A 22,759-nucleotide genomic window follows, 5' to 3' on the forward strand; every position below is an offset into this window, starting at 1 on the left:
GCAGGTGCAGCCACTTGATACTTGATTACTGTTGGGGTTCAGGGAGTGATTAGCTCAGCGGGGACCAGGAGTTTCGAGGGAGCCAGCCTGGAGCGGAGGAAGTGGACTGGTAGTGGAGGTGGGGGGTGATCAGGGAAGGAATGGAGGGGGAGGGGGAGGCACTGGGGGCCCTGCACCGGCCGATCCCCTAGGTGAGGCCGTGGCTCTGGGTGCAGGGGTGCGTGGGGCCAGCGGCTGGGTCTGATGGCGCAGGGGTGGCCTGTCTGGGGTGAGCAGCTGTGGCCTGACTGAGTCTGGGTGGCGGCTGTCCACAGGTAGTGACCCTGTGTGTCTGGGTGTTCATCCGGCCCTGGGGTCTGACGTCGATGACTCCTGGGCTGCTGGCGGGACAGTGCGTATCTGCTGTGGACACTTCCGGCTGCCTGGCCTGGGCCCCAGCACTCCATGCTGCCTTTTCCGGGCCAAGTCCCCATCCCCCTTGTCTGGGACTTCCCAGCTCCAGAGGTCATCGCTGCAGGCGGCAGAGAGGCTGCCAAAGCAAACCAACCCCCGTGACTTGTAGGAAAGCAGCTGGGGGGGAGGGGGCGGGGGGAGGGTGAATAGAGGTGGGGGCCGGCGTCGGGAGCGGGGACACGAAGCGGCAGAGGCTGGGGCAGGAGTTGGGGTGCAGGAGGGGTCTGGGGCCAGGGCTGGGCTGAGGCCCGGCCTGGGACTGGGAAGGCCTTGTTCAGGAGCTGGACAACGGGTGGAGGAAATGGCAGGCGCAGCGGTGGGCAAAGGGCTGGGCAGGGGGCAGAGGAGACCAGGGACAGGGCGGCCTTGAGGCAGCTGGGGCCCTCCATCTGTGCCTCTCCACTTAACACCTCCTTCCTGGGGGCCCTGTCAGCACCCCCCAGCCTGGCCTGTTTCCCCAGACTCCGGGCCCTCAGGCCAGATCTGTCCCAACTCCACATACCCTCGCACCGGCACACCTGGGGCCCGTCCAGGCTGGAGGCAGGTTGCTGGGCCCCCGGTCCAGCCCCTTGCAAACCCTGTCCCACCAGCCAGGTGGCCTCCAGCCCTGCCAATCCCTTGGCCCAGCCCCTCCCCGCCCCTTCCCCCGCCCCCTCCTCCTCAGGTGAGGCAGCCAGGCCTAGCAGGCCCCTCGCGCTGCCGCTGCCTCTGCCTCCGGGGCCCGCTGCGCCGCTGCGGGGCCACCATGCTCCTGCCCAGGCCTGGAGACTGACCCTAAACCGGCACCATCTCTCAGCTCCGCCCCCACCTGCCGGACCCCAGGGTAAGGAGCAGGGTCCTCAGGTTCCTGTCCCCCGGACATGGGTCCCCTCACCCCTACCCACCCTAATGCCCACTTCCCAACAGAGGTGCTCTGAGAGGGGCCAGTCGGACTTCTCTCCAAGGACCTCAGAGTTCCAGCCCCCGCTTCTTCAGACTCCCAAGATCGGGTCCTGGGCTCCTCCTCCCTCCAACCCAGGAGTCCAGGCCCCTGTGCCGCCCCTCCCTCATAAGAAGCAGTCCTGGCCCCCAAACCTCTCTTTTCTCAGGACCCAGGAGCTGAGGCCTCCAGCTCTCCGCCTTCAGACCCGGGAATTCAGACCCCTCAGTCCGCTCTCCACCCCGGCCCAGGCCCAGGGTCCCCCGGCGCTGTAAATCCCATCATCCCCCTAGCTGCTGGTCACACACTGACCCCATCCTTGAACCCAGCCCAGTCTGTGTCCGTGATCACGGCGTGCTCTGGCCAGGGCCCAGTCCCTCAGCCTCCCTGGATGGGCGCCTGGGACTGGGGGCACAGGGGCTGGGCTGGGCTCCCCCAGGCCCTGCCTCCCCCTTGTTCATCTCCCCACAGGTCCCGCCCCGGCCCCAGAGGTCAGCCGGGGAATCATTAACTAGAGGCCGTGACATGGCGGAGAAGGAGGGTGAGTCCCCCTGTCCCTGAGACCTGAGTTCTGCCTGCCGCCCCTCCCCTCCCTCTGTGCTGTCTTCCCAGCCCTCCGCTCCCTTGGAGCCCCCTCTCTCTGGCACCCCCTTGTGGGCCCACCCCCACCCCCTTCTGAAGCCTCCTCCACCTAATTAACTATTAACCAAATTCTCTATGGGGCTGCAACACCACCTGCCTCCCGGCCACCCCATATGACCTTCCTGGCTCCCTGCCTCAGTTTCCCCTCACCCCCCAGCGATTTCTCAGCTACCTCTGGACCTGTCCTTTACTTGGGGTCAAGGTGGGGAAACTAGCTATCATCGTTCAGGACATAGACTCGAATCGAAAGTAGAGGCCTGCCTTTAAAATAGATACATATATAATTTTATTTATTTATTCATGTATTTATTTCTGACTGTGCTGGGTCTTTGTTGCATGCTTTTCTCTAGTTGCGGTGCAAGGGTTTCTCATTGCGGTGGCCTCTCTTGTTGCAGAGCATGGGCTCTAGGGCACTCAGCCTTCAGTAGTTGGGGCACATGGGCTCATTAGTTGCGCTTCCCGGGCTCTAGGGCACAGGCTCCATAGTTCTGGTACACAGGCTTGGTTGCTCTGCGGTATGTGGGATCCTCTTGGATCCCACATGGAACCCGAGTCTCCTGTGTTGACAGGCGGACTCTTTACCACTGAGCCAACAGGGAAGCCCCACCGGGCTGCCTTCGAATCTTCCTCTGCCACTGATTTTACTGTGCGATCTGATGGGAGTGTCGTCGTTCCTCTGGGCTTCATTTCCCCCTGGGTCAAGCGTGGGTTCTAATGCTACTTACCTACCTACATGAGGTTGTTGGGAGCACAGAACATGCACAAGGCGCCAGCCTGGGACTTCGTTCATAAAACACGTGGGGTGCCCCAGATGCGGGGTGCCCCAGAGCTGTCATGGCAGAGGTCGGCCAACTTGGAGACCTGGGGCCCAAGACCCCCACCGATTCCAGACGTTCCTCCCACCTCCTCACACTGTGGGCAGAGCACAGGGAGGACTTTGGACCCGGTCTGGATGGATGAAGAGAAGAGAAACAACAGAGAAACCACCCTAGGGATGGTGGGGAGAAACCACGCCTCCGGTTTGATGGACACTCGAGGGCTTATGGAAGCCCCTGGCAGGGGCTCCAGACCTCCTGGCTCCCTCTTAACCTCCTCCACACTTGTGAGCCAGCTGGAGGAGACCAGTTAGGGGTGGCTCTTTCTTCCTGCCCTCCCCGGCTGGGGCTGACTCTCTCTCTTCTTCCTGTAACCAGGCTAGTTGGTTTCGGTCCCAGGCAGTATCACTTTCTAGTTGTTAGGCCCTGGGCAAGTGGCTAACCCTCTCTGGGCCTCATTTCTTCCTCTGCTAAAAAATAAAAATAAAAAAGCAGTACTAATGTCCATCTTATAGGATGGTGTGAGGATTTAAATGCCATGATACGCAGGAAGCACTGAGTGTGTTGGTTGAAATGATGGATATGGATCACTGGCCTCCTTGCGTCTCAGCACAGCTAGAAAATCAGACCTCAAACCATCCAACTGTGAAGTGTTATTTGTGTCCGACTCTTTGCAATCCCTGGGACTGTAGCCCACTAGGCTCCTCTGTCCATGGAATTTTCCAGGAAAGAATACTGGAGTGGATAGTCATTCCCTTCTTCAGGGGATCTTCCCAATGCAGGAATTGAACCTGGGTTTCCCGCATTGTGGATAGATTCTTTACCACCTGAGCCACCAGGCTCCCAGTGGCCTGGGAGAAGGCACTGCTCCCTTGTTGAGCAGGTGCATGGCAGAGCCTTGCGCCTTTGGAAACCTTCCTTCCTGGAGCCCACTGAAGGGACTCACCAGGCCTGGAGCCTATGGGTGAATGAACCAGAGAAAAAAAGCGGAGTGTGTCCAGAAGGACGGCCAGGAACTGGTCTGAGGACAGACAACCAAGACACAGTGGGCTTCAGTGCATCTCCAGGCAGCTCAGTCCTAGTCTTGGAGGGGAGTCCTACCATCATGGCAAGCCTGGGCTTACTTGCTGGGTTACCTGGCTGGGTGGCTGAACCTCTCTGGGCTTCCTTTCCTCATCTGTACGTCGGGGATGGTGATAATGATATATTCCTTCATTGATAGCTTGCAAGGATTTCAGGCAACTGCAAGATGGGGTTGGGCTCCCTAGGTGGCGCTAGTGGTAACACCTGCCAATGCAGGAGACCTAGATGCAGATTTGATCCCTGGGTGGGGAAGATCCCCTGGAGGAGGGCGTGGCAACCCTCTCCAGTATTCTTGCCTGGAGAATCCCATGGGCAGAGGAGCCTGGCAGACTGCAGTCCATAGGGTCACAAAGAGTTAGACACAACTGAAGCAGCTTGTCACTGACACACACACTGGCAGGATGGGGTTAGGACAGGCCTAGGGTTGGTGTGTCTTCTGAGAGCTGCGGTTATGCTAACATTTGTGTTGCCATTCTGCTGGTGAAGTGCGCCCAAGGTGAGGTTCTTGGCGCTCCCTGGGGACCCCGAATCAGAGGAGGTAATATCTGAGTTGACACTCAGAATGAGGCAGGAGTAAGTAGGTGTACCAAGCACAGAGAAGAGCAAGGCTAACAGCTGGGGGTGACAATCTGCCAGGTGTATGGTGGCATGTAGATAATTCGGGATTTCTGGAGGTAAAGTTGGAAATGGAGCTGGGAGGGTGATGAGACATGCAGGCTGGACCAAGTTCTGTTAGGACTCTGGTGAGAAGCTGGTCCATGCCCAGGCAGTGCTGGCTCTCTCCACAAGATGGCGCTGGTGGTTATTCTTCGTTTCTTTCTTTTCTTTTTTTTACCTTGTCATTATAAGTCATGTTATAAGTTATGTCGTGTTATAAGTCCTGTCATTTTGGTTGCTTTTTGGAAGCTCTATCAATTGTCTGGTAAGGACCGTTATGGCTGTCTGGGAATTGGGGAAAACATGTTCAACCCCCAAATCTCTGATCACTGTGCTTACATCCTAGAGGGCCTGGCACCTTGGGCTGAGGGCCTTAGACTCTGTCCTGAGGGGCACTGGGGAGTCATGGAGTGTTCTAGGGACAGGTTGGATTTGCTGTTTGGGAAGATCCCCTAGGTTTCCATGTGGAGGCTGGACCAGAAGGAGAGATTGAACCCAGGGGTTGGAGGGGTGGGGGCCGGGAAGGAGAGAGTGGGCAGGAGACATTCAGGAGGCCTGAGCCGTGGGGAGAGGGAGGTGTTCTGCACATAGGGACAGACCTGCGGATGAGGACCTCTGAGACGGGAGCTGGGGACTTAGGGAGACGTGGAGGCCAGTATGGAACCTGGGAGGTGTGATGGAGTGTGGTGATTCCAGGGGGAGGCATCTAAGAGGCTGCAGGACTCCTGATCTAGGACTAAGGAGAGTCCAGAGCTGGGGACAGAAAAGCAACCCAGTCTGTGGGGGTGGAGTGGGGCGGCATGAGGGGAAGGAGGCCGGGGCCGCCCTGTGAACCCCAGATTTCAGAGAGCGTGTGGAGGGTCAGGAGATTGAGAACTAGTGAGCAAATCGGACAAGGGTGGTGTCCCAGAAATCAGATGGGGAGAGGGTTTTGTTCGGGAAGTTGGAGTTGAGTACACAAGTACAGACACGGAGCTGTTTGAGTGGAGTTTCCGAGACAAGGAACCAAGGACGTCACTTGGGAGGGTTTTCAGCCGAATGGTGGAGGCAGAGGAGCTGCCCTGTGAGGAGACAAGGGCAGCCTGGCGCCCCTGAAGGAACAGAGGGCAGAGCCTCAGGAGGACGCTCGGGGGTCCGGGCTTGCCGGGCTCTCTCGCCCTGACGAATCACGCCAGGATGCTGCCTCTCGCGCAGTGAGGACACTTCCTGCCTTGGCAAAGATATGCAGTCAGGATGCCTCTCATGCTGGTGAACTCGGGTGAGGACGCTTCCTGTCCCACCAGAGGCACCTGTTTGGGGGTTGTCCAAAGACTCCTGAATCACAGGGCATGGAGCAAGTTTCTCCTCTCACCTTAAGCGACACCGGGTGGCCGTGCTTCCTGCCCCGGCAGTCATGCCAGTGCCTCTAGCCTGGGCTCTGAGTGGCCCAAAGCTCCGCAGGCATGTCTGAAAACAAAGGACCCAGGACCAGCCTGATGGCTTGGGGAGCCAGGACCTCCCACTGAAACCAGGAATATGGTTGGGGACCAAGGTGGGGACGGGGTCCTCCCTGGTGGCTTAGAGGGCAAGAATCTGCCTACAGTGCAGGAGACCTGGGTTCAATTCCTGGGTTGGGAAGATCCCCTGGAGAAAGGAATGTCAAACCACTCCAGTATTCTTGCCTGGAAAATCCCATGGACAGAGGAGCCTGGAGGGCTACAGTCCACAGGGTCGCACAGAGTCGGACACAACTGAAGTGGCTAAGCAGCAGCAGCAGCAAGGTGGGGACGGAGCCTGAGAGGCCCCTTCAGGAAGACAGGGAGGGGTCAGCCAGCCGGGGCTGGGCTGGTCTGGTCCGCTGGGGCCTCTTTGGAGGGAGGAACACCGGACAAGAATGGCTGGGTTCTCAAATTCTTAAGACACTCAGACAATAGCCATTGCAGGAAGGTCCTGGACCACTCCCTGCTCCTTTCTGGGTGCTGGCCTGGCCCTGTGCCCATCAGCCATACTGCCGTGACCCAGATGGCAGAACTGGAAGGTCCTGCAGATGCCAGGGGCAGTCGGGTGCATGCCAGGCCCAGCGAAGGCTTTCAGTGGCCTTTTCTCTTTGGTCCCCCCATCCCTAGCCAAAGGATTGGCTTTTCAGCCCCAGGGTCCCTGTTGCACTGGGAATAAAATTCCTCTTCTCCTCAGGCTGCCAGGCCTCCCCAGCTGGTCCCAGCCTTGGCTCCACTGCCTTCCGCAAGCTCATGCCGTTCTGGCCACATCAGTGGCCTCTCTTGCCCTCTCACCCACCATGCTTGTTCTGGCCTTGAGGCCCTGGCCTGTACTCTTCTCTGCCCACTGTGCCCTTCCGTGAGAGCTCTTTGCTTGGCTGGCCTCAGCCCTCAGGTCTCAGCTCAAAAGCCCCTTCTTGGGGAGGCCCTTCTTGAATAACCCACAGAAGACCTGCTGCCCCGACTCATATCATTTTCTTCATAGACTTGGCCACGTTCTGAACATGATCACGTTCATTTACTTGTTTGCTTGTTTTGGTTTCCCCCTCACTTTACACACATGAAAATGTGAGCTCTGTAAGAGCCAGCATCTCAGCTGTCTTGTTTAGGGATGTGTCCCCAGAGCCTAGAATCCCAGGTACACAGTGGATGCTCCATAGGACCACGAGTGAATAAACCCCCATTTTACTGATGAGAAAACTGAGGCCCAGAGAGGTGAAGGGAGTTGTCCAAGATCACATAGCTATAATGATTTAAAAACATTTATTGACCAATAAAAATGAAAAAAAAAAAAGCATTTATTGAGAACTTGCTCTACGCCAGCCACCATAGCACTGAGAGGGTGGCAAGGCTTTGTGGTTATAGGCCTGGATCCCAGTGCCAAATCAGTACTACCTCTTCCTGGCTGAGTCACCTTGGGCAGGTGGCTCCACTTCTGTGAGCCTCAGTTTCCCCTGTCTGAAAAATAGGAATCATAACTGAGACAAGGACTGAATAATTTAATGCATTCAGAGCAGTGCTTGGCACATAAGGCATCTGATAAGAGTACGGCTCTTAATTATTTGAAAGAACCTTCAAGTATTACTTTTAGAGATGAGTGCTAGGTGGATGCCCATTAAATAGATGAGGAAGTTGAGGCTCAAAAAGGTGATAGTACCTGCCCAAGGTCCAATATATAGCCGTGGGTAAGGCCAATATATGTATTTTTTAATTTGGCTGGGCCATGTGGTTTGTGGGATCTTAGTTCCCTGACTAAGGATCAACCCTGCGCCCTCAGCCGTGAAAGCATGAAGTCCTAACCACTGGACCGCCAGGGAATTCCCAAGGCCAATATTTTTAAGTGAGGCTGACAAATTTCCAAATGTAGGTTCTCAACCTCTGGGGTCAGTTTGACATTGGAGCTGGGTCCTTCAGGAGAGGTCTGGTTTTGAGGGGTTCCCAGGGACAGAGGGTCTGGAACAGCAGAGAGAAATGAGGCAGTGAGGAAATGCCAAACAGCAGGGAAGAGAGTTGCCAAGAGGGCAAAGGTCAGGGGTCACAGCCCCCAAGAGGCTCCAAGAACCTCTGGGAAAGTTAGCAGAAGTGAGAGGTCCGAGAAGGAGATACAGAGCGCAACGTCCTTGGAAAGGAGAAGACCCTTCAGTGCCAGGAGTGTGGGCAGGGAGGGTGGCAACTGTCCCAGCCACACCCCTTCCCAGCTGGAAGCCCTGGGGGGCTGGGCACCTAGTCATCCTCCCTGCAGGGGCGGGGCAGGCCTGCCAACTGCTCGCCCCAAGAAACTGGACCCAGGGCAGGGCAGGCTCAGGCGTGCTGAGTTAGCCCTGGGGGGCAGGGCAGAGCTGGTCCCTTGCCACAGTGAGGACAGACCTGGCAAGTGGCCCCAGCACCGTGTCTATTGCAGGTGGCCGGACTGTGCCATGCTGCTCCGGACCCAAGGTGGCAGCTCTCACTGTGGGGACCGTCCTGCTCCTGACAGGCATCGGGGCAGCGTCCTGGGCCATTGGTGAGAGTGGACAGACCCCTGCACCTCTACCCTCCCCTGCCCCTGGCAGCCCCCAGCCTGCCTGCCCTCACTTCTGCCTTCTCCGCAGTGACTGTTCTACTCAGGAGTGATCAGGAGCCGCTGTATCCAGGTGAGTAGAGTGGGCTGAGACCCTCTGGGGAGCCCTGGAGGAAATTCGCGCCTGGTGGGAACTCAGTGAAAGGATTTTTTAAATGAATGCCTGAAGGCCTGCAGGAATGCTGGTGGTGTTTATGTACCCGTGTGGCTGGTCTAACCCAGTGTTCTTCAGACTCTAAACATGTTATCCATTAAGTGCATCATGAAATCAGTGAGTTGAAAACCACATTTAAAAAAGTATGAAACAGATTCGATTGAAAAAATCAGAGTGCCTCTCTTTCCGTAAGAAAAAGTTCTGTTAATCTTTTCTTTGGGTTTTATGAAGGTGGGACTGTTATTCCCTCCATTTTACAGATGGGGAAACTGAGGCTTGGAGCAATGCCGTAGTTCACCCCAGGAAATGGAAGTTCAGGGCTACATCATAATGTAAACATGTTTCTTATTGTGAAACATGGTCAATACATGTTTGAGAGGTAGAGGTACTGTATGAATTCAGCCAGCCTTTTTCTATTGCTTCTTGGTGGTAGCTGCTGTTGTTATTCCCATTTTACAGATGTAGAAAGTGAGGACTGGAGAGGACAGACGGTGGGCACATCATGGCACCAGGAATAGCACTTAGGCTTGACTGGAAGAGAAGTGGAGGCAGGAATAAACACCAGGGTGGCCAAAAAGTTCATTCAAGTTGTTCCATAGGTGGAGAAACTAATAGATGTAGAAACTAATTATAGAATGAATGAATGAATCTTTCTAAATGCTAACTCCAAGCTACCATTCTGTGGCCCAGGGCAGCAGGAAGAAAGGGGACGTTGGGTGACAGGACTCATTTTTCACTCCCACGAGGCTCATCTAGTTCCATAAAGGACTGAGCTCACATTAAGAGCAGAAATGGACATCTAGACGGGAAAGCCACCATCAAGGTCAATCACCACAGTTGACACTTGCAGAGCATTTACCTGTGCCAGGCACAGGCCTCAGGGCTTTGCAGGTATTAATTCATTAAATCCCTCCCATGGCCCATTTTAATATGGGGAAATGAGGTGTGGAGAGACCAAGTGACTTGCCCCAGGTCACAGGGATGGGAACGAGGACAGCCTGGACCCAGCGCTTGTGTAGAACTACTATACGCTCTTGTTTCTCAAGAAACAGCCCAGTGAGTTGCCGTGTTGATGGCTAACGTATGCCAGGCCCTGGCTACAGCCGTTGCACAAGAGCCCTGTGAAGTTGGGGCCGTTTATCATCACTCCCATTTTGCAGATGGGGGAAACTGAGGCCCAGTGAATTGTACTGACGTGCACGTTGAATAAATGGCAGGGCAGAGGGGTCATGAACCTACCAGATGCGCCTTCGTGGCTCACTACTGCCCCTGGGCTACAAATCCCAACCCTTGGCCGGCTCCAGGGCTCCTAAGGCACTGCCCTTCTCCACCCTCACCTCATGCTTCCTCCCAGCACTCTTCAGCCCCGGCCCACGGGCCTCTGTCTCACTCTCAGAGGACCCTCCTGGCACCACAGTCTTTGCTCGCCTCCTCTTTACGCTCATACCCAGAGGCAGGTTTCTGGGTCCTGTACCATCATGACTGAGCTGAGGCTCCCACCTGGCCTGCCCTCTCTGATTCTCAGCATCCTTATCTGGAAATGGGTGGTGAGAATTAGCGGAGGTGATGATCCGTGCAATGCCTGACTCTCAGCCAACTTGGTTAACACGGACTTCTGTGTCTCAGACTTTAGGCTTTAACTTTCCCAAGCTGGACCTTTCTGCTCCCAGGCTCTATACCCTCCACCCCCCACAATCACTCTGTGTATCACCACCACCCCCTCTATGACCCTCTTCACACAGCTCATGATTTACTCCTGGGGAATTTCAGAAGGGCAGGGGCATTTTGTTTACTGCCGTAGACAGTGTCTGGTGCATAGAAGGTGCTCAGGAAACCTTTGTTTAATGAATAAGCATGAAGACAAACCTCAGAGGTGAACTAACTTGTCCTGGGCTTCAGCTGAAAAGTAATGAGGCCACACTTCAGACCTGACTCTGGCCGCTGCCAGCACTGTGCCCTCCCGTTACACTAGGGTTTCTCAGAAATGTTGGGAAATTACAAAACGAACAAACAGAAACAACCCAGAAATGATATCCCCACCTCACTTTTCTGGTATTTTTCACATCTCTAAATATATCAGACAATTTGGTAAGCAAACCAGGTGACCCAGAACGTACTTTCTGCATGGCTTAAAATAATACAAACAAAAAAAAAAAGAGTTTAAAAGTGAGAAACAGTGGCACAGAATATAGCTTTAAAAATACTTGGAGGGGGCATTTGATATTCCTTCCTCTCTCCCTCCTCCTCTTCCTTCCGCTGCTCCCTCCAAATACATCCATAAAATGATAATTTTTTTCCCCCTAAAACCTCACACTTTCTGGAAATCACAATCTCTGGAGCACTGAGAAGTCATTTAAAAATAAGAATTCACTCCCACCCCCAGCTGGTGTTCTGAACCCCAAGTCTTGGTTTGGGAACTCAAGGGGTGGTAGATATCACCCAGTGAAGGTACCAGACATTCCCGGCCCCATCCCAGAACAGGAAGCCATGATTAAGGCCAGTTAACCAGGAAGCTCCTAGTATAGGCCGTACATGAGTATATTTGGGGAAAAGGAGCTGATAAGGTCCGTATGAGAGCCACAGAAGGAGCAGGGAGTATGCAGGTAGGCAGGTCTGGATTCAAATCCTGACTTTGCCGGTTCTTAGCTATATTCTCAGGGGCAAGTATGTCCTCTGTAAGGCTCAGTTTTCCCATCTGTAAGATGGGTATAGAGATGGTCTCTCCCTCCCAGGATGATTGTGGGATAGAACCCCCCAGATATGACGCATAGCATGGAGTCAGCCCATCCCCAGAAAATGTAGTCAGTGTTACTATTTTTTAAATTTATTTTTAATTGGAGGATCATTGCTTTACGATGTTATATTGGTTTCTGCTGTATAAGAACATGAATCAGCTATATATCCCCTCCCTCTTGAACCTCTCTCCCACTCCCCACCCCATCCCACACCTCTAGGTCGTCACAGAGCACCAGGTTGAGCTCCTTGTGTTACACAGCCACTTCCCACTGGCTACTGATTTTATATAGAGTAATGTGTATGTTTCAGTGCTGCTCTCTCCGTTTGTCCCACCCACTCCTTCACCAGTGTTATTACTGTGCCTTTTTTGTTTAACCCTTAGGAGGAAAGTTGCCTGAAAGGCTGTCTTGTTGTTGTTCAGTTGCCCAGTCGTGTCTGACTCTTTGTGACCCCATGGACTGCAGCACACCAGGCTTCCCTGTCCTTCACCAACTCCTGGAGTTTGCTCAAACTCATGCCCATTGAGTCAGTGATGCCATCCAACCATCTCATCCTCTGTTGTCTCCTTCTCCTCTGGCCCTCAATCCCTCCCAGCATCAGTGTCTTTTCCAATGAGTCAGCTCTTCACATCAGGCAGCCAAAGTATTGGAGCTTTAGCATCAATCCTTCCAATGAATATCCAGGATTGATTTTTCAGGGTTGATTTCCTTTAGGATTGATTGGTTTGATCTCCTTAATGTCCAAGGGACACTCAAGAGTCTTCTCCAGCACTACAGTTTGAAAGCATCAGTTCTTTGGTACTCAGCCTTCTTTATGTTCCAACTTTCACATCCGTACATGACTATGGAAAAACCATAGCTTTAACTATATGGACCTTTGCCGGCAAAGTGATGTCTCTGCTTTTTAATATGCTGTCTAGGTTTGTTACAGCTTTTCTTCCAAAGAGCGGGTGTATTTTAGTTTCATGACTGCAGTCACAGGCAACATTAAAAGCTTGGGGTTTGGAGTCACTCAGGCCTGAATGCAAACCTTCTCTTTGCCTTTCTCTGTCCTCAGCAGGACAGAGTTCTCCCCGGAAGTTCTGCCTCCCTTTGTCCAGATCTGTGGGGCTGTGGGAAGACTGCTCAGCTTGGGTGTGGCCTCACCACGTTCTTCCTCCAAGGATGCAAAGTTGAGTTTGGACCAGATTCACTGTCCCAGAATGTGCTCTTAGAACACCAGCCATGCAGGAGGCTCTGGAGAAAAGGGGTTCACAGCTGATCTTTCCCCAAACCTACTCCTCCCCACCTCGCCCATCTCAATCAGTGGCAGCTCATCCTTCTACTGGCTCAGACTGAACACCTTGAAATTGCCCTTGGCCCCTCTTTTCCCTCCACCCACATCCAGTCATAGCCGACCCTGTGGGCTCCACCCACAAATTCTGTGCAGAATCTGAGCTCTGCTCCTCCACTGTCCCCACCCTGGCCCTGCCTCCATGGTCTCCCTCCTAGACCATCACACAGCCTCCTCCTTGGTCCTCCTGGTCCCATCCTGCCCCCTACAGTCTGCTCCGTACACACAGCCAGAGGGTGCCTGTGAGCCCCTGAGTCAGATCAAGGCCCTCCTGGCTCAGCCCTCACTCCTGGTAAAAGTCAAAGTCAGTCTAGTCTTGTCTCCCGCCCCCTCCTCCCCTCGCTCACTCTGCCCAGACCCCTTGCTGTTCCTTCAACAACCCCGCCCCACTCCTTGGGATTTTGCACTTGCAATTCTCTTGGCCTAGTTCTCTGTTCCCTCACCTGTCTTCTCACCTCCTTCAGATCTCTGCTTGCGTACCACCTTCTCAGTGCAGCCTTCCCTGCCCACCTATAGGAAAGTGCAGCCTCCTGTCTCTCCCCATGTCAGCACTCCCCTGCCTCTCTGTCAAGCTTGACTCGTCTCCCAGGCCCCTTCTTTTGTGACAGAGCATCTATTTTACTTCTCCCTCCTGTTTGTTATCCATCTCACCCATTGGCCTTTGAGCTCCCCACAGCTGGGGGTTTTGTCTGATTTGTTCATCGCCCAAAATAGAGCCTGGCACAGCCTGAGTGTTTGCTAAAGCACACCTAAGGGAGGGCTGTGACCTGGCTTAGGTGTGGCAAGGGTCCTCTGGCCGTGTGTGAGGAGCAGGCTGGGAGGGGCTGAGGGGAGCACCACTCAGGGCATTAAGCAGGAGGAGGAATCCCCCATAAGCACTCTGCAGCCTTGCTGTGTATCTGCCTCTTGTCACAGTTTGTGATGCTGTGTTTGATTGGGTGGTTTTTTTTTTTAATTGCTGTCTGTCTCCCTTACAGATGGACTTTGTACTTGGGAGGGTACAGCCCAGAGATGTCTTGATCATTTTTATGTCCCCCAGCATCACCCCATGTAGGACCAGGCATGGAGTATGTGTCTAGTTAACACTTGTTGAATGAACAAATGAATGAATACATTTGAATGAATGAATGAATGCATCCTCTGCTTGAATAATTATCCTGCAACTTAGTATATATTCAAGGCTCTGACAAGTCCTGCAGAAAAAAGATAACTCTTCTTTTTTAAGATTATAAGAAATCTATTCAGATATTTTGGCAATGTGATGTATTGGTCAAGGATCTTCAGGATGCAAAAGAGAAAAGGAAAAACCAAGAAACTGGCTAAACAAAAAGGGAAATTATTAACTCACTTAAATAATGATTCTGGAGGTTCTTTAAGCCTGATTCCATTAAGGAGCTATAAAAATGTTATCAGAATCTCTTGGCTTTCCTCTACATTGGTTTAACACCACTGCCCCCCCATTCCCACTCCTGCAGGCAAAGGTGGACTTTGAAAAATCTAGCTTCCAGCTCTTGGGCAACCAGTTTAGGAATCCTGGTGGCAAGGGGAATGCCCCCTCCCCCACCTTGCCTGGTTTCCCCATGGCGATGCAGCCAGAGTCTTAGGACCCCCAATCTTTGGTCCAACTTGAGTCCTAAGCCCTTCCAGAGGCAGTCACAAATGTGCGGAGCCCAGGGTGCTCCGATCGGGCCTGCCAGGACTCGGGACTAGACTGGCACGGGCAGAGAAGAGGCCAGGAGGGCTCGGGCGGGAAGGCGACCCCGGTGGTCCTCTTGTTGCCCTGCAGTGCAGGTTGGCCCGGCGGATGCTCGGCTCACGGTGTTCGACCAGACGGAGGGCACGTGGCGCCTGCTTTGCTCCTCGCGCTCCAACGCCAGGGTGGCGGGGCTCAGCTGCGAGGAGATGGGCTTCCTCAGGTACCCGGGCGCCCCTGGTGGGGGGCTGGGAGGGCGGGGGGCGCAGGTCTGACCGCTGCCCTGCCCAGGGCGTTGGACTACTCGGAGCTGGACGTGCGGACGGCGGGCGCCAATGGCACGTCGGGCTTCTTCTGCGTGGACGAGGGGAGGCTGCCGCATGCCCGGAGGTTGCTCGAGGTCCTCTCCGTGTGGTGAGGAGGGCGGCGGGCAGGTGGGGCGCACGCGCGGGCCCCACCACCTGGGCACCCATGCTCCCCCGGGTGCCTTCCCTCCGTCTTAATTGGCCTCTTTTTTTGTGTCTGTGTCTTCATCCCCGTTCTTCCCACAGCGACTGTCCCAGAGGCCGTTTCCTGGCTACCAGCTGCCAAGGTGAGGCCCCAAAACTCAGAGCCCTCTTCTGAGACTCCCTGCCCCTACTGTGACAGGGCCATGGCCCATCAGGTTGTCCCAGACAGGCCTTATCCTCTTAGATCCTCTAAGGATGGACCTGTGTCCTCTCAGACTCCCCCAGGGTGGGGGGTCCACATCCCCTCAGACTCCCAAAGTAGGGCCATGTCCTCCTAGGTCCCCACAGATGGGGCTGTGTCTCCTCGGACAGACCCCTTCCCCCTAGAGCAGAGCCATGTTCCTCAGACCCCTCAGGTTAAGATCGTGACCACTCACTCTCCCCAGAGTGGGCATGACCTCTCAGACCCCCGGGGCAGGGGGTCCAGGCCTCCCGCTGGCCCCTGACTGCCCCTCTCCCCACAGACTGTGGCCACCGAAAACTGCCCGTCGATCGCATTGTGGGCGGCCAGGACACCAGCCTGGGCAGGTGGCCATGGCAAGTCAGTCTTCGCTATGATGGCGCGCATCTCTGTGGGGGGTCCGTGCTCTCCAGGGACTGGGTGCTGACAGCCGCCCACTGCTTCCCTGAGTGAGTGTCCCGCAGGGCACTGAGGGGAGAGGCTGGGGAGCCGTGTGCTGGAGGAGGCTGTGCCTAGACAGGTGGCCACCCTCCCCTCCTATCCCCGGTAGGCGGAACCGGGTCCTGTCACGATGGCGAGTGTTTGCTGGTGCTGTGGCCCAGACTTCACCCCACGGTGTGCAACTGGGGGTGCAGGCCGTCATCTACCATGGGGGCTATCTCCCCTTTCGAGACCCCAACAGCGAGGAGAATAGCAATGACATCGCCCTGGTCCACCTCTCCGGCACCTTGCCCCTCACAGGTACGTCTGGGCCTAATCCCAGGCCTGGGGACTCCAGGGGCCAGGAGGACAGAGGAGGGGCTGGGGCACAGAATTCATGGTGATGAGGGAAATGATCTCCAGGGGCAGTCACTGTGCATTCATTAGGTGGGGGCAATTAGTGCAGCCACTTTGGAAAACCATGTGCGAGTGTTACCATTTGGCCCCGCAATTCCACTCCTAGGTACGTACCCCAAAGAAATGAAGATACATTGCTACACAAAAACTAGTGCATGGGTGTTCATAAGCAGCATTATTTACAGCAGCCAAAAGGTGGAAACCACCCAGATGTCTACCATCTGCCATGTGGATAAACAAAACATGCTAGACCCGTACAATGGAATCATATTAGGTTAGAAAGGAATGAAGTACTGACTGATCCAGGGTACACAATGGATGACCCTGGAACAGCACTGTGCTCAGAAGGAAGTCAGACCCACACAGCCACATTCTATATGATTCCTTTTCTATGAAATGTCCAGAACAGGTAAACCTGCAGAGATAGAAAGTACATCAGTGGTTCCCCAGGCATGGGGATGGCAGAGAAACGTTGGGAGGTCAGAGGTAAAGGCGGCGAATGAAAATGTTCTGAAATCAATTGTGGTGGTGGTTGTACCTTCCTTATTGCCAGGCAGGCTGGTCCCTGAATCTAAAACCTGTCTAAAACCCATTGACTTGTGTACTTTAAGTGGGTGAATTGTGTGGTACAGGAATTATATCTCCAAAAAAGCTATTACCAAAATAAAAGAAAGAAATGGAAAAAAAAAAAAAGTGTATGAATGAATGAGAAAGTCAGGAGTTATTTATTCCCTTTGTAGTTCTCCAGAGCATTTCCTTGTCAATGAGAAAGACTCACCTGGGTGTCAGTATGTCTTTCATACCTTGTCTACACATGCCTTTTGAATTAAGAGTGGGCTGTGGGCTTCAGCTTTCAGAAGGCCACCGAGTGGTGGTAATAGTAATAATAATAACGTTGATGATAAGGAAGTTATCATAGCAATGATGATGAACCTTCAGCAGGCATCAGTATGATGATGATAATAATAACGAGAAAGAGGGACTTCCCTGGCAGTCCAGTGGTTAGAACTGCACCTTCCAATGCAGCGGGTGTGGGTTTGATCCCTGGTTGGGAGCTAAGACCCACATGCCCTCTCTGCCAAAGAAAAAAAACTCAAACATAAAACAGAAGCAGTTTTGTAGCAAATTCAATAAAGAATTTAAAAATGGCCCATATAAAAAAAATTTAAAAGTCTTGGGCTTCCCTGGTGGTTTGTTGGTTAAGAATCTGCCTACTAGTGCAGGAGACATAGGTTCATTCCCTGATTCAGAGCAACTAAGCCCAGGTACCACAACTACTGAAGCCTGATCGCTGTAGGCCTCTGTTCCACATCAAGAGAAGTCACTGCAATGAGAAGCCCATGCACCAGAACCAGAGAGTAGCCCCACTACGGCTCGCAACAAGTAGTGAAAAGCCCTCACAGCAACAAAGACTCAGCACAGCCTTAAATAAATAAATAAGATTTTAAAACATCTTAAAAAGTAATAATGGAAGAATACAATAATAGTGATGATAGGATGAACTCCAACACTTGCACGTGCCTTCCGTGTGCAGCCACCGGCCTCAGCATGTCGCAAGCATGCAGTCATTTCATTGTCACAGCAGCCTGGCGAGGGTGGGTTCTCTTATGATCCTGTGTTGTTGTTGTTTTTTTTCATAAGAGTAAAACTCCCAACATAGAGAAGGTACATAATACCCCACATTCCCACAACTGGCAAATGGCAAAGGTTTGAGCCCAAGTTGCATGGCTCTGGAATCTGTGCCTATAAGCCCCTGGCTGAGCTGCCAGGGAAGTCAGTACTATTTTGTAGTTTGCATTATTGTCTTTTTTTTTATGATTGAAAAATAATTGTTTATTTATTTGGCTCTGCTGGGTCTTAGTGGTGGCATGGGGAATCTTTAGTTGCGGCTTGTGAGATCTAGTTCCTTGACCAGGGATTGAACCCCGGGCCCCTGTGTTGGGAGCTCAGAGTCTTAGCCTCTGGTCACCAGGGAAGTCTGCCTTATTCTTACTTTTAATGGTTATTTTCTTTTGAATGGTCCATGAGACTAGTTCTCCATTTAAGCGAACAATACATGTGAGTGGCCTGCATTTGGACATGGGGCTGAGGGGAGTGGTGTGGGCTTTGGGGTCAGATACTCAGCAGCTCTGCGGTCTTGTGTATGTGGCTTCACCTCTCCAAACCTCAGTTTCCCTCACCTGTTAAATGACTCCTGAAGGTTATCAAAATGCTGAAAAGAGTTAATCTGAATCAAATTGCTTAGAGCAATGCCGGCATTCAGTTAATACTAACAATCATTGCTGTTGTTGTTTACTACTATTGCTAGTTATGTGAGCATTTCCCGTTAGCCAGGCATGCTATTCAACACTTCACCAATTTCTCACGATACACCTCTGTGAGGTGGGGGGGATGATTATTCTTTCCATTTTGCACCTGAGAGCTCTGAGCTCAGGCAGGTGAAGTCACCAGCAAGGCTTGCTAGCAGGGCTGCCAGGACCACTTGCATGGGTTGTGCACTGCACAAGGACGTCATATCTCAGGGATGCCATTCTTACTGTGGACAGGATAGACTGGTGTGTTTATTATGATGATTTTTTGACAGGTGGAAGTCCAATATCTCAGGATAGTGCCTTGTAAAATTTCTTACAGAAGGGACTTCCCTGGCCGTCCAGTAGTTAAATGGGAGGTGCTTTCAATGCAGGGGGCACAGATTTCGATCCCTGTTCTAGGAACTAAGATCCCGCATGCCACAGTGGCCAAAAAATTGAAAAAATAAATTAAAATTTCTCAAAGTCCCTCTCTGGGTAGGGGGCAGCCCCATGGGCCATGGTTAAGAACACAGGCTTAGAAATTGGGCCAACCTGGGTTCAAATTTTGGCTCTGTCATTGACTCAATCTAAGGGTTTGGACAAGTGACATGGTTTTATATTTCCCTCTTTAAGTGGGGGTAATAGCCCCTATCTCTCTGACCTGATGGGATATTAAGGGAATTCACCCAGAAAGGCGCGAGTACATGGTGAGTTCTCAATAGAAGGCAGCTTCTTTTATTTTTAAAAATGTATTGAAGGATACTATGCTGTCTCTTCAGTCGTGTTCAACTCTTTGCGACCCCATGGACTGTAGCTGCCAGGCTCCTCTGTCCATGGAGTTTTCCAGACAAGAATACTGGAATGGGTTGCCATGCCCTCCTCCAGGGGATCTCCCCAGCCTAGGGATCAAACCCATGTCTCCTGCATTACAGGTGGATTCTTAACCGCTGAGTCACTGGGGAAGCCCTGTATTGAAGTATAGTGATTTACAATGATGTGTTAATTTCCTGTATACAGTAAAGTGACTCAGTTACACACACACACACACACACATATATCTTTTTCACATTCTTGTCCATTATGGTTTATCACAGGGTATTGAATATAGTTCCCAGCACTATATAGTAGGACCTTGTTGTTTATAGGAGGCAACTTCTGTTGTAGTGATTGTGAAAGAACAGAGGGAAGGGTGGGCTGGGGCAGCTGGAGTGAGGTTTGTCCTAGGCGGGGCAGACTGGCAGGGGCCCAGACTGCTGTGGTCTCTTGCACAGAGTACATCCAGCCCGTGTGTCTCCCGGCTGCCGGGCAGGCCCTGGTGGATGGCAAGATCTGCACCGTGACTGGCTGGGGCAACACACAGTACTATGGTAAGTCTTGTCCTCTGCTGGGAAGCTGCCTTAGGGAGACTCTGAGCCGGGCTGGGGAAGGGCAGTTGGGCTACGCCAGTGCCTCTTGGCCCTAAGGGTGTAGGTGGGCACTGGGAGGGGAGGGGAGGGGGTGTGCATGCTCCCCAGCTTCGGCCAGCCTTGCCCGCACACCCCCAGGCCAACAGGCTGGGGTGCTCCAGGAGGCCCGAGTCCCCATAATCAGCAATGATGTCTGCAACGGCCCCGACTACTACGGGAACCAGATCAAGCCCAAGATGTTCTGTGCCGGCTACCCTGAGGGTGGCATTGATGCCTGCCAGGTGAGGGATGTTGTGGGGCAGCTGGGGCCCCGGCCTCCCCAGGGATGGAGACACAGGGCCTTGGGCAGTCGGGCTCCCTATCTCAGGGCCAGAGGGCTCTATGACCACAGTCCCTGGCTCTCCGAAGAGGGCCTCCTGGCCAGCCGTCTCGGCCTCCAGCCAGGCCTTCCGTCCCCCACTAGGGTGACAGTGGTGGTCCCTTCGTGTGTGAGGATAGCATCTCTCGGACGCCACGTTGGCGGCTGTGTGGCATCGTGAGCTGGGGCACCGGCTGTGCCCTGGCCCAGAAGCCAGGCGTCTACACCAAAGTCAGTGACTTCCGGGAGTGGATCTTCCAGGCCATAAAGGTGAAATTTGAGCCCAGATGGGATCCAGAGGGCGGGAGGGTTGGGACTCTGAGCGGGAAAGGGAGGCAGGGTTTTCTGGAAACCTATAGGGCTTAGAAGGGTCACCCTAGGGAACGGATGGCTTTCACGGGGCTCCTGGGGAGGAGTGGGCACTTGTGGGACGTTGGGGGAAGCCCCTAGTTGTCTTTCCCCAGACTCACTCCGAAGCCAGCGGCATGGTAACCCAGCTCTGACCTGTGGCTTCTCCTCGCTGTGCACGCCTCCAGGGCCCGAGCTGATCTAAGGGGCCCCAGTCCCACGTGATGGGGTTCCCCCTGGGCCAGGGATGGAACATTTTTCTTCTTGGGCCCAGCCCACAGGTCCAAGGATACTCTTCCCTCCAAGGTCCTCCACAGTGGCGGGCCCACTCAGCCCTGGGACCACCCTCCTGCCCCCCGTGTAAATATTGTTCTGCCATCTGGGACCCCCCATCTTGTGCTCCTGATGACAGGATGCTCTTTAAATAATAAAGATGGTTTTGATTAATGCGGTCTCTTGGTGTGCAGCTGTAAGCAGCAAAAGAGGACATTTTGGGCTCATGGAGGAGAGCGATTAGGGCCTGGCATGGATCAAGGCAGGGAGCATAATCCTCCAGTTCCCACTGGCTTAACAGAAAAGACCTTAATTGGTTCACTTAACTGAAAATGCGCTGGAGCCTCTGGCTTCTCGTCTCCATCCAGCTGCTCAAACATTTTTCAGGACTGTGCCTCACTTCCTCCCTCACATCTGCTTTTCTCTGTGTCTGTTTCATTTTCAAGCAGTCTCCTCTACAACTAGAGATAGAGATGTTCCCCCCCAACCCACCGAAACTCCAAGCTTACATGCCATGGACCACTTAGCGGCCTCAGTAGAGAAAGAATGCTTCTTTCCCATCAGCTGTAGCAAAAAAGTCCCAGGCCTGGCTCTCCCTGGACAGATTTGGCCCATATGCTCATCCCTCATCAGATCACTGTGCACCTATGCATTGGGGTGGGGAGGAGGTTTGACCCTCAAGAACTACATGACCTGAGTGTGAGGGCTTCTCCAGAGGAGAATGGGTGCTGTTTCTGGGGGGGGGGGGGGGGGGAATGGTTGTAGATACCCAGTGAGAAAAAAAGACATCTACTGTGGATCTCCATGGGAAACGACCCTGTGGATAGAAGGCAGGTGTGCCATGCCCAGTGAACACAGCCTGAGACATCCCCCTCATCTCTTCATCTGGGCTGGACGTAGTTTTCAGCTTCCCCTTGGACCCACTTTGTTCCCTAGAGCAGGGGTCCCCAAGCCCCGGGCCACAGACCATTACCAGTTCGTGGCCTGTTAGGAACCAGGCCTTGCAGCAGGAGGTGAGCATTGGGCAGGCGAAGCTTCATCTGTTTATAGCTGCTCCCCATTGCTCGCATCACTGCCTCAGTTCAGAAAAACAAGCCCTGGGCTCCCACTGATTCTGCATTATGATTATATCACAATGTAATAATAATAGTAATAAGTGAAGTGAAGTCGCTCAGTTGTGTCTGACTCTTTGAGACCCTGTGGACTGTAGCCTACCAGGCTCCTCTATCCATGGGATTTTCCAAGCAAGAGTACTGGAGTGGGTTGCCATTTCCTTAAAGTACACAATAAATATAATGTGCTGGAGTCATCCCAAAACCAGCTTCCCCATCCTGGGTATGAAAAAATTATTTTCCATGAAACTGGTCTCTGGTACCAAAAAGGTTGGGTACCACTGCACCAAAGTATTGACAGATCTCGGTGGTGGTGGTGGGGGGGGGACCCAGATGGTCACCAGGGGGCACCACTGCTCCTAAATTATGGGGCTTCCTGGTTAGGCTTGACCATGTGCTGCTGGACATCAGATGCTCTGCAGGAAAACACCCACCAGATGCCTGTTTCCCAAGATTTTCCCATGATAAAAGTTAAATGTGTTGCCCATCAACCACAAGTCCCCAAGCAATTTCCTAAAACACAAATAGACACAGAAAAGTCCCTTCAAATAACATTTTTGTTCAGTCGCTCAGTCATATCCGATTCTGCGACCCCATGGACTGCAGCATTCCAGGCTTCCCTGTTCTTTACCATCTCCCACAATTTGCTCAAACTCCTGTCCATTGAGTCGGTGGTGCTGCCCAACCATCTCACCCTCTCACCCCCTTTCCCTTCTGCCCTCAGTCTTTCCCAGCATCAGGGTCTTTTCCAATGAGTACAGACTATTTACTTGGAAAATGCTCCAAGCATTTCTCCCTGGATCAGACCCTTAGGATCTGGTGATCCCCACCATGGCTTTGTCCATCAGAAATGCCCTGACCCCACATCTCCACACAGTTTTCCAAACATCTGTGTGTGGCTGTGCTCGCTGTTCTACCCACCATA

At 53.2% G+C, this 22,759-nt stretch overlaps 1 protein-coding gene across 1 annotated transcript; it reads left to right on the plus strand.

Moving 5' to 3' along the window:
* Positions 1-1,126: 1,126 nt before the first annotated feature.
* Positions 1,127-20,896, plus strand: HPN (hepsin). Its single transcript, XM_043893412.1, has 13 exons — positions 1,127-1,276; positions 1,844-1,913; positions 8,446-8,547; positions 8,636-8,677; positions 14,613-14,742; positions 14,811-14,933; positions 15,071-15,111; positions 15,493-15,658; positions 15,760-15,950; positions 19,609-19,704; positions 19,882-20,024; positions 20,207-20,371; positions 20,566-20,896. Exons 2-13 carry the CDS (start codon positions 1,898-1,900, stop codon positions 20,602-20,604), a joined length of 1,254 nt encoding a protein of 417 aa, XP_043749347.1. The 5' UTR covers positions 1,127-1,276; positions 1,844-1,897; the 3' UTR covers positions 20,605-20,896.
* Positions 20,897-22,759: the final 1,863 nt, after the last annotated feature.

Source organism: Cervus elaphus, chromosome 4 (assembly GCF_910594005.1).
Source record: "Cervus elaphus chromosome 4, mCerEla1.1, whole genome shotgun sequence".
In the NCBI taxonomy this organism is placed as follows: Eukaryota; Metazoa; Chordata; class Mammalia; order Artiodactyla; family Cervidae; genus Cervus; species Cervus elaphus.